Here is an 11,671-nt window from a genome sequence, read left to right on the forward strand (position 1 = left end):
GCCACCTGTGTCACAACCACTGTTTTTCTGCATATAAAGGCCAGGGCTGGCGTTAAGGGGTAGCAAGCAGGGCAACTGCCTGGGGCCCCATGCTGCAGGGGCCCCCTGCGAAGCTACAATGCTCAGGCTTCAGCTTCAGCCCCATGTAGTGGGACTTCGGCATTCTGCCCTGAGCCTCAGTGAGTCTAATGCTGGCCTTGCTTGGCGGACCCCCTGAAACCTGCTTGTGGCCCCGGACCCCTGGTTGAGAACCACTGTGGTAGAACACAGTCTTGCTTTTACCTGAGTTCTTCATGGGGAAGTCGGTCTTTCTTTGCACTGTTGAAGGCAGCTCATTTATTCGCAACGACAGCTGGCGTTTAAAGGGGGACATCTTTTGGCTAAGGGCAGGGAAACCTCGGAAAGAGCCTTGCCTGGCAAGTTGCTCTATAGGGGCATGCCTTCGAGGGATAGCATGGGGATGGTTCGTCTCTTTATCTAGAGAGGCAGTGATGTCAGCAGTGGGAGAGGCTGGGGAGCCAGGAGATGGGGCAGTATTGCTGGGTGTAGCACTGGGAGCTGCTGTTGTTTTCACTTCTGTTTCAGCTGTGAAAAGAAACAGGACATAAGTTTAGGAAAGTGAAGCACTGCTAAACACTTTTCCTGGGTCAGAAGTATTGGTGTGTTTTCAGAGGATAAACTTGCTGTAATTATAGTTAAAACTGCCTTTGTTGATCAAAGTGTTAATATTACAACAGAAAAATCAGTTCTCTGCAGCTGTTCGTTTCACCATTGGCAACTGTTTGCAAACACCTGCATCTAACACTAAGTAAGACCATGCAGGTGCTGTGTAAAATGTATATTCCTTTTTAGCTGCTTGGTGGTGGTATGTCAGGTGTTCCTAAACCAATAGCAATTCAGTTTTACTTGTGGCTCAAAAAACCCCCAACCAAACACAAAAACTTGTGAGATTAAAAATACAGCCCCATACTTATTTTGTAAATTTGTGCAAAATTGTGAGGTGAACAGCATATGGACAGAATTGTTAGTGTTACTTTTATTCAATTAAATCACTAAAAAGTTTACATGTCCCAGAAAGCCAAAGTCTCTGGTTTATCTCAGAACACGATGAAGAGACAGATTGTATTTACCTTTCCAGACAGAGCAGCTGCCAGTCACTAGTTACATTTACACCAAATGCTGCTCAAAGTAAGAGCAAAGATGCTTAATTATTAGTTATGTCACTTGAAACCTACTTCCTGGTGATGCAGTGGACCAAGCTTAGTTTTGGACATGTAGAGGTTTAAGCCCAGATTAGGTCACGAGTGAATGCACTTACAAACTAATGTCCACATATCAGATTGACAATACTATATCACTACAACAACAATTCCTGCCTAGGAGGCACCCTTTACTAGAATACTAGATGTGCTACAACTCATAATTGATATGGTATAAAAATGCACCTCTCTAGCTGTGGAATAAGTCATTCATTTTTAGGAGAATTAATCACTATTTAAGTAGAGAAACCAATGCGCACAGAACCCTCCCAACTGTAGAATGCTGCTGCTTTACAAGCATCTCTTAAAAAAGTGAATTTCGTCCAAGAGACATCAACAGAACAAACAGAGATCTGAAAGACAAACATTACTCCTAGCTATCTTGGAGACACCACTGACTTCCTGAGGAAACTGCAATCCATCGGTGATCTTCCAGAAAACACCATCCTGGCCACTATGGACGTAGAAGCCCTCTATACCGATATTCCACACAAAGATGGACTACAAGCTATCAGGAACAGTATCCCCGATAATGTCACAGCTAACCTGGTGGCTGAACTTTGTGACTGTGTCCTCACCCACAACTATTTCACATTTGGGGACAATATATACCTTCAAGTCAGCAGCACTGCTATGGGTACCCGCATGGCCCCACAGTATGCCAACATTTTTATGGCTGACTTAGAACAACGCTTCCTTAGCTCTCGTCCCCTAACGCCCCATCTCTACTTGTGCTACATTGATGACATCTTCATCATCTGGACCCATGGAAAAGAAGCCCTTGAGGAATTCCACCATGATTTCAATAATTTCCATCCCACCATGAACCTCAGCCTAGATCAATCCACACAAGCTGTCCATTTCCTGGACACTACTGTGCTAATAAGCGATGGTCACATAAATACCATCCTATACCGGAAACCTACTGACCACTACACTTACCTACATGCCTCCAGCTTCCATCCAGGACACACCACACGATCCATTGTCTACAGCCAAGCTCTAAGATATAACCGCATTTGCTCCAATCCCTCAGATAGAGACAAGCACCTACAAGATCTCTATCAAGCATTCTTAAAACTACAATACCCACCTGCTGAAGTGAAAAAACAGATTGACAGAGCCAGATGAGTACCCAGAAGTCACCTCCTACAAGACAGGCCCAACAAAGAAAATAACAGAACACCACTAGCTGTCACCTTCAGCCCCCAACTAAAACCTCTCCAGCGCATCATCAGAGATCTACAATCTATCCTGAAAGATGATCCTTTACCCTCACAGATCTTGGGAGACAGACCTGTCCTCGCTTACAGACAACCCCCCAACCTAAAGCAAATAGTCACCAGCAACCACACATCACTGAACAAAAACACTGACCCAGGAACCTATCCTTGTAACAAAGCCCGAAGCCAACTCTGTCCACATATCTATTCAAGTGACATCATCATAGGGCCTAATCACATCAGCCATACCATCAGGGGCTCGTTCACCTGCACATCTACCAATGTGATATATGCCATCATGTGCCAGCAATGCCCCTCTGCCATGTACATTGGCCAAACCGGACAGTCTCTACGCAAAAGAATTAATGGGCACAAATCTGACATCAGGAATCATAATACTCAAAAACCAGTGGGAGAACACTTTAACCGGTCTGGCCATTCAATGACAGACCTGCGGGTGGCTATCTTACAACAGAAAAACTTCAAAAACAGACTCCAACGAGAGACTGCTGAGCTGGAATTGATATGCAAACTAGACACAATCAACTCAGGATTGATTAAGGACTGGGAATGGCTGAGCCATTACAAACATTGACTCTATCTCCCCTTGTTAGTATTCTCACACTTCTTATCAAACTGTCTGTACTGAGCTATCTTGATTATCACTTCAAAAGTTTTTTTTCCCTCTTACTTAATTGGCCTCTGAGTTGGTAAGACAACTCCCACCTGTTCATGCTCTCTGTATGTGTGTATATATATATCTCCTCAATATATGTTTCACTCTATATGCATCCGAAGAAGTGGGCTGTAGCCCACGAAAGCTTATGCTCTAATAAATTTGTTAGTCTCTAAGGTGCCACAAGTACTCCTGTTCTTATTACTCTGGAGATTTCCAAAGTGGTAGGTATTAAAAGAAGGAACTTACTGGGCTGTCCCGCCCCCTTCAATTCCTATTAGCCACAACTAGTCAGGATGCTGCTCACTTAACTGAAAAAACTTTAATAAGTCTTCCTTGAAAAAGATTTCACACCTTAGAGACAGTATTTTCTGTGATTCATGCCCTGGAGTTGCATTGACTTCTGAGTTAAAGCTTCATTTAGTAAAGTTTTAAAATTAATGTATCGGGAATAATGGGTGGCTGATGAAGACTACAAGATATATCAAGATTAAGGTTTAGCAAGATCAGAGTGGAAGTATGAAACTTGTTATGGGAGTTTTTATTAGAGATAACATTCTACTGAATTGTCAAATAAACTATGGAGAATACTACTTTTTGTATTACTAGGCTACTAGAAAATACAGAAGGCCCCAACTCATTTAATAGTTTATTTATTTGACAAAAAAATTGGGGTCTGAAGATGGAGCCACCTTTACACAAACCCTAAAACATTCTAGAATCTTTAACACCCTTACTTCAGATCCCTCATTCTGACTGTGCAACTCTGTATAACCCCATTATCACTTATTCATCGGACTAATGAAGAAAAGGTGACAAATGCAACTGACTCAAAGGATACCTTTACATCTCCAATATTTTCTCTTTGGGTATAAAGCCATCAGTTTTCCAGTAAACTGGACAGTGTCATCAAAATCAGAAAGATATATATATTTTTGGTGTAAAGCCAGAGTTTAAAACTCTTCAAAAATTGCTGGATTTTATATTTTATCCTTACTGATTTTTTTTTTTTTTAAAAGCTTTTTAAAAGTTCCTGGACCATTTTTATTGTAAATCCCTTTATCCTGGGACCTACCATCTTCTCTCTACAAGACACCTTTTAACCTACCTGCTAAAAAACAAACACAAAGTAGAAGCTTTTTCTAGTTGCATTCACACATGGATCAGTGCTTTGTGATTTTCTAGGGGGCATGTAGGGAAGTGAAGGCAGCTGGGATCATATTTCATATCTTTACGCTGACATTAAATGTTCAGCGAATGACAAGCGTGCTGCACCATGTGATTAGCCTTGTTTTGCCCAGAACTGTAGGATTTTGTGAGGAAGTTAATCCTTTATTCTCTGCATAGACTATGAGTCACACTTGTACAGATTGTCCATGGTAAGCAAAAAATCACACAACTTGCAGTCCTTTACCTTTAGCATCCTGTATCTGTCTCATTATTTCCTCTCTTTCTGCTTGTTCAGTAGCTGTAGTGACTCTGAATGATCCCTCTCTTGTGAATGTGGTTCTGCTGGCATCAAAGGTGGCAGTCACTCCACACTCCTTCTCTCGTTTCTGCTTTCGCTCCAGGCATGCTGCAAACGCACAGCCCACAGCATGACTCAACCGTTCCCCCTGTACAAGAAGACATTTCATCATATAGGAACTGGCACAAACATACATACATGTGTTTCATGTATTACTCAGGGATTAGATTCTTCTTGGGGAAGGCAACTTATTAAGGTGCCTCAGATAACTGCTAGGCCTAGTCATATTGCATGGGTTTAAATTAACCCTTTCTGTACAAAGACTCACTTCTGTTACTACACAAACATTGCTGGAAAAGTAAGAAATTTCCAGATATGCGATTTAGTTCAACTGCTACTAAGGGTATGTCTACACCCAGCCGCTAGTTCGGCGGCTGGCAATCGAAGTTCTGGGTTCGACTTATCGCGTCTTGTCTGGACGCGATAAGTCGAACCAGGAAGTGCTCGCCGTCGACTGCGGTACTCCAGCTAGACGAGAGGAGTACCGCGGAGTCGACGGGGGAGCCTGCCTGCCGCGTGTGGACCGAGGTAAGTTCGAACTAAGGTACTTCGAACTTCAGCTACGTTATTCACGTAGCTGAAGTTGCGTACCTTAGTTCGATTTGGGGGTTTAGTGTAGACCAAGCCTTAGATACTAGTGGAATAATTTGCCTTTGGGTTCAACTGTGCTCAGAGGAACTCTGTAAAGCCATTTTTTGGAGTAGCAAGCACTCAAGACCAAAAGGTTGTCACTGTTATTACAGAGGTAGAAATTTTTCAGAGGGCCCTGACTCTCAAATCTTGAGTACTTGTTCCTGTAATGACTCTGATTGCAGGCCTAAACTAGTACTTAGAGGCAGACTTTTTCAAAAATGGCTGTCCGTAATATTCAAGATTAAGATTTACAATGGTTCCATAATGACCCCAGCTTTACTAAACAAAGAACAAGGCTACTGTGATACAAAAGGGAGCTTCCCCACATCTTATCCCCCTATTTAGAAAATGAGAGGCCAGGAAGGGAGGTTCATCACAACAGCAGTTAAATGCGAAGAATCTTCATGACTCAGTCTAGTCTGACCTTGGCTGGCCTGGGTGTAGGCACACAAAGTGATTTTATTATTGTATAAAAAGCTTTCATAGAATCATAGATTATTAGGGTTGGAAGGGACCTCAGGAGATCATCTAGTCCAACCCCCTGCTTAAAGCAGGATCCATCCCCAACTAAATCCCCAAATGGCCCCCTCAAGAATTGAACTCACAGCCCTGGGTTTAGCAGGCCAATGCTTAAACCACTGAGCTAGCCTTCTAAAAGATAACTCCAATATTACTGCTGATGTCTGGAATTCAAAACAAACAAACAAACAAAAAACCTTACTGTCCTATAAGTAATGACAGAAGTAACCGGCTTCCCAATCTCCTTTTAATATTTAAAAGCCAAAAGATGATCACAATTTATGCAGTTTAATTTTAATTCTGAGGGTTAGAATGACACTGCCTTCTATGTGTGTTTGCACACAAGAGGCCTCAAAACACTATCACCAGGTCTATATTTAATTACCCTCTATAGATTTTTTACCTCAGAGACTGTCATTTCTATTTCAGTTTTCAGCTGTATACATTTTCAGATACAAGTATCTTCTGTCTTTATTTTTAAATGTGTAGTTCTGTTCTGACTGCCTTCCATTTATACACCGTGCTGGGTACCATCTCTCCATAAGATGACTAGGCTACCACAAATCGGGGAGCAAACAATTCAAACAAAGAATTAGAGTTGCAACCATTCAAATAGTTATACAATACTTTGGAGCATATTCTCTAGGTAAATTTAAGTTTTATTACATATCGATTTCAAAAATCTGCGGGGTGCTTCCTGCTTCTAGCCACAGCAGAAGTTAAATCAGACCCATTCACACTCAACTTACTGTGTCCTTTACAGCCATGAAGCAGTGGCATATCCAGCGCCGGGTAGTGCCATCTCGGCAGATATAAGAAAATGCCCTGTCAAAATTCCGGTCCGGAGCACAGAAAGAAACCTTCTCTATTGTCTGATCAACTATAAGATCCTAAAGGAAACCCCCACCCCAAAAAAACAGAAAAAAACAAAACAAGAGTGTAAAGAGGTGTTTACTTAAAAAAACAAGTCATTTTCCATGTTACCTACCTAAATCTCAGAGACACATGATTCTCCTTACTGTACGTTTTATTTAACTCCCTTGCTGCATTTTTGGAAGCTTGCTCGTAAGATACAATGATCTGGAACTTCAGATGCACTGTAATCTGGATTGATCAATATAAATTTCTTTATGCATTAATCCAGGGGTCGACAACCTTTCAGAAGTGGTGTGCCGAGTCTTCATTTATTCACTGTAATTTAAGGTTTTGCGTGCCAGTAATACATTTTAACATTTTTAGAAGGTCTCTTTCTATAAGTCTATAATATATAACTAAACTATTGTTGTATGTAAAATAAATAAGGTTTTTAAAATGTTTAAGAAGCTTCATTTAAAATTAAATTAAAATGCAGAGCCCCCCAGACTGGTGGCCAGGACCCCGGCAATGTGAGTGACACTGAAAATCAGCTTGCGTGCTGCGTTCGGCACACGTGCCATAGGTTGCCTACCCCTGCATTAATCTCTCATGTATCTCTATTAGTACATAAAGGGCATCAGGGTCAGGAGAACTCTGCATGTACTATGTGGATAGAAATGATTAGGAAAATGTGCTTTCCTGGCAGATGAAACAAAAACAGGATTCCAGGCTCACATTAACTGCTATGTTTAGTCAGATGAGCACAGGACACACTGCAAAATAAGACAAAAATATGCATTTCAAATGGTTCACTGAAAATTTCAGTTTATTTTCACTAAGTAATGAATAATTAAACTGGTCACATGCATGTAGGCCTCTCTTTCAGAGACCTGTACTTGTCCAAAAAAGAATAGGGCTACCAAAGATTAGAGGCATTTTGATACAATGTAAAATCTAAGTCTCACCTTAGTTTTCTCATCTACAACTCTGAGTCCATCTGCCGAAACCCACAGGACTGCCTTAACTGCCTTCTTTCCAGTCTTTCAAGGGAAGAAAAGAGAAAAACACAGTATTACAGCGATGTTATCAGATTGTACACCCACTTCCGCTTTCCAAGAACCACAATAGTAAGTGCAGATGAAGTCCAAGTTCAGTAGAGATGCCCAAAGCCAGATACTCAAATCAAACTGCAAAACATTCAGAGAACCAAGCCAAAGCCAGTCTTCCAGAAACACAATGCAAATGAGGGGGGACAGGGGAAGGGAAAGGAATAGAACAAGTGAAGTTAAAGACAGGTTAATACATTCATTTATAGGCAAAGAATTCAAGATTGAATTGTTCACCCATTTTAAAAGGTCAACCAAGAAAATTAAAAAGTCAGATAACACTAATGCATAAGGAGTTACACCACAGGTAGCTTCTATAGCACAAGTTTAAACAATGTAAGAATTCTTACCTGATCTTTCCACCACCCTAGCCCTCTGCCCCAATAATCGTGTGGCAGAATCACGGCATCACCTTAAATCATAGTATTAGAATCACCTGCAAAATGTTATTAGTGCTATGCACCTTTAATGCATAATACTTGCAATTAGCATGAACGCTAAATATGTTTTTCAGCTACTAGCTATGCACTAAACGTGCAGTGACACAAGGCAAGTAGGATATACCTTTATTAAAATGTTTAATATGTCTAGAGAGCAATGTGTTACAAGATGAAAAGGTTAATATTTGTTATGGAGCACTTTGGCAAGCATCCAAAATTTGACTGTGGGAGCTTCTACCTGCTGTGAGTGGAAAACAACAGATACATGTGAAGCTGAGAGGAAGAACCTGAAAAGCTAAAAGTGCCATTTATTTTTTGGATATTAAATTGTTTCATTTAAGAGAAAATTGCAAAATATTGCATAACACCCATCATCAGCTAAAACAATTTTTAAAGAATGACATCTCACATTAGAGATGGAGCAGTTTTTCAGTTTAGTTAAAAACACCATTTTGCTGGTTGTTGTGCAGAAATGCAGCTAGAAAAAAAATTCTTTTCCAAAGTATTGCATTTTCCTACTCTTGACTGTAAAAAGTATCTATACTTCAGGTTTTCATGCCTGCCTATCTATCCTTTTCACATCTAGGCCCGATAAACAATTTCCCTTCTCCCTGGTTTGTTTTATACACTAGGCTTCCATCACACCACAACGGTCCGTACTATAAACGGCCGTCTCGGTGAGACCTTTGGGTATCACCCCTCAGGCCACAGTGTGGATGAATGAGTGATCTCTGGTGGCATTCCTGTGTAAGAACTGCGGTTTTTAAAATGGTTCCTCTATATGGCTACATCACTCATTTCCATGAGTTATTTATCCTCATACACAAAGCACTGGAGCACTGCTGAAGTCAATGATTCATCCCAATTTAAAGCCAATGAATGTTCCATTTATGCAATACTGGTTTTAGAATTAGTGTATGGATAGGATATTTTATTGTGTGCTGGAGTGATAAACCTTCACTGGTATCACAGTGGTTAGATTATCAGAGGAAAGATGAACTTTGCAGTTTGTTGTAACTGCAACTGACTGTCCTGATTTCTGAATCAGTGAGATACAGGGGAAGACCAGCACATTAAGATAAACACTGATAATGGTACCTGGAACTGAATTGTAAGGAAGATTCATTTAAAGGAGGACTTTAGGGAAGAAAGCTATAGAACAGTTTTAGAATGTACGTTATTAGCCAGGCTGAACAAACAGAAAATATTGCAATATATAAATAAAGTGATTTCTAAAATTTTGTTTTAGAAGGCAGTAAATATGGGATAGCCACACTCTTTGGGCCTGTGCTCCCAGCTCTCAATCAACAACTTCCATAACTTCAAAATTCTTCACAAATCTAGATGTGTCTCCTTTGACTTGTTTTAGAACAGGTGCCAGTTTCTTTTAAACCATCCATAATGTTAATCGATATCTTTGTTTCAGCAAATATAAAAGTCAGGAAAAAACAAGGTCTGTGATGAAGCTGGGTGAGAAGAATAAAGAAAACATAACTTTCTCCAAATAGTAAACACAACCTCATTCCAGGAGAGTAAAGCTTCAGGGAAGGGTCTTTTCAAGAACGACTAAAGAAGCAGAACTTGTTACAACTGTTTTTAGAAAACAAACTCAGCCATGTGCTTCTAGAAGCAAGCATTGATCCCAAGCAAAGTATATCCTCATCCTTTACTCACATATTGCCAAATCCCAATTTAATGAAGCCATGAAACTCTACCACGGATTTCTCAGAGTGAAGAGACTGGAAGATGAGAATATGTATGCCACTTCTTGCACAGTGCAAACCCAAGTTTGCCAGCATAGGACTGTCAACTCCTAAATCAAGGATTGAAACTTTCCTATCAGAGCCCACCTTTAAGACTTGCTTCAAAAACAAATTCACAGAATTCTTACTATAGTCCTTGCAGTCTGTATTCCAAATGTAGAGAGACAGACTGCAGTCTCATAGCACAAGATGTTTGTTTTGCTATTTTTTATACTGAGTTGAAAATTCTTCCAGAGGTCATTGCACTCTTATTCTATCACCTGGGTCTAGAATTAGGTAAATAGTGAAGCCCGATTATTAGAAGACTTCCACAAGGAACTCCCATTTTCGCTGGAGATCCTTGATAGTCTCTAAATTAAATGGGAAAGCTTTGATTATCCTTTTTGCACAGTCCCAGATCCTTTAAAATTCAGCAAGTGACATTTTCCTTTTCTATCCCCTTAGAAGTGTGGAATTTCTACAGCTCTTCCATCTGCTGAATCCTTAGCCTAACCTTCCCAGCTTGGTTCAGGATACTAAACTGTGTGAAGGGAATGCTGACAGCCTGACAAGGCACAAAGTGCAAAGAACAACTCCCATAATCAGTGGAGCAAAGTGAGAGGATTGTGCCAATGGTCAGAATGGAGATATGGGTATCTGTACATATGGTACTTACTGTGTTAGCAATATTTTGGGCTGCCAAGACATACAATGCATGAAGTATTGACTCCACCATGACAGAAGACATCCCATTCACCAGGCTATGTAGATTAAGTTGTGCCAGAGACCCCAGTGTATTACATCAAGTATAATCAACAGTGTGAGTGAGCAAAAGCCAAAAGTTATAGGTGCTGAAAGCATCAGACACACAAATGAACAAGATATGCTGGACCAAAATAGTCTCAACCTATGTTATTAGGGAACTCCATCTTTATCTCCACCAAGGATATATGCAGAGACTTCAGCAGCCCCTCAACTCCACACAGGTAGCTTTTGGATTACTGTATATCAATGCTGTTAAAGTACAGGCTTCATAGCAATGCTAAATCAGATCTGCTCTAATTCAGTCTGGAATCAGCAGGAACATCTTACTTATGAACATAACCGTATGACGAGTTTCTTATCTGTGCCAATGTGATAGCCACCATCTTGATCACTATTGGAGGACTGAACCAGGGACCTCCAGAGCTAAAAGCATGAGTCTACAAGATGAGACCTATAAGAGATTTGCATTCTCTGTGGACCGGGCACAGAGGGGATGCATGACACACACTGACCAGTGGGTTACATCAATGCCTAAAAATGGACATCAGTAAGTAGAAGAAAGCAGCAGACTGAAGTTCAAGTTCTTTCCTAAAGAATATGTTCCTCATGGCAGTTAAGATGTTAAAATTAATAGGCAATGAGGAATTACTAAGTCACATGTCTATATGCAAGTTTTGTGACATTAAAAGCTTTAAAACAGCAAAGTAAAACAATCCTGACCACTATGCATCTAGCTGACCACTGAGACTCTCATACTGCAAAATAAAATATTTCATTTTTAAATACAAGTTTCTAGCCAGTTAGATTAAGACAGATTTCTGAATGTCAGCCAGTTAGCACTACCTTAGACTAGAATAGCAGCTCAGGCTACATCCAACACTTGGAGCTGGGGGCGTGACCAGGGCCGGCTCTGGCTTTTTTGCCG

The 11,671-nt window shown here is 40.6% G+C and overlaps 1 protein-coding gene across 8 annotated transcripts in view; it reads right to left on the reverse strand.

Moving 5' to 3' along the window:
- Nucleotides 1-11,671, reverse strand: part of NUMB (NUMB endocytic adaptor protein) — a 159,209-nt gene that overhangs the window by 9,635 nt on the left and 137,903 nt on the right. For all 8 annotated transcript variants that reach the window (XM_026651381.1, XM_026651387.1, XM_026651384.1 and 5 more), the window contains 4 exons: nt 7,659-7,733; nt 6,588-6,728; nt 4,573-4,774; nt 283-585 (listed from right to left, as the gene is read on the reverse strand). In XM_026651381.1, coding sequence (XP_026507166.1) covers nt 283-585; nt 4,573-4,774; nt 6,588-6,728; nt 7,659-7,733 — 721 coding nt within the window. The remainder of the gene's footprint in view (nt 1-282; nt 586-4,572; nt 4,775-6,587; nt 6,729-7,658; nt 7,734-11,671) is intronic.

The sequence above is a fragment of the Terrapene carolina genome, unplaced genomic scaffold (assembly GCF_002925995.2).
Source record: "Terrapene carolina triunguis isolate 2854851 unplaced genomic scaffold, T_m_triunguis-2.0 Scaffold96, whole genome shotgun sequence".
Taxonomy (NCBI): domain Eukaryota; kingdom Metazoa; phylum Chordata; order Testudines; family Emydidae; genus Terrapene; species Terrapene triunguis.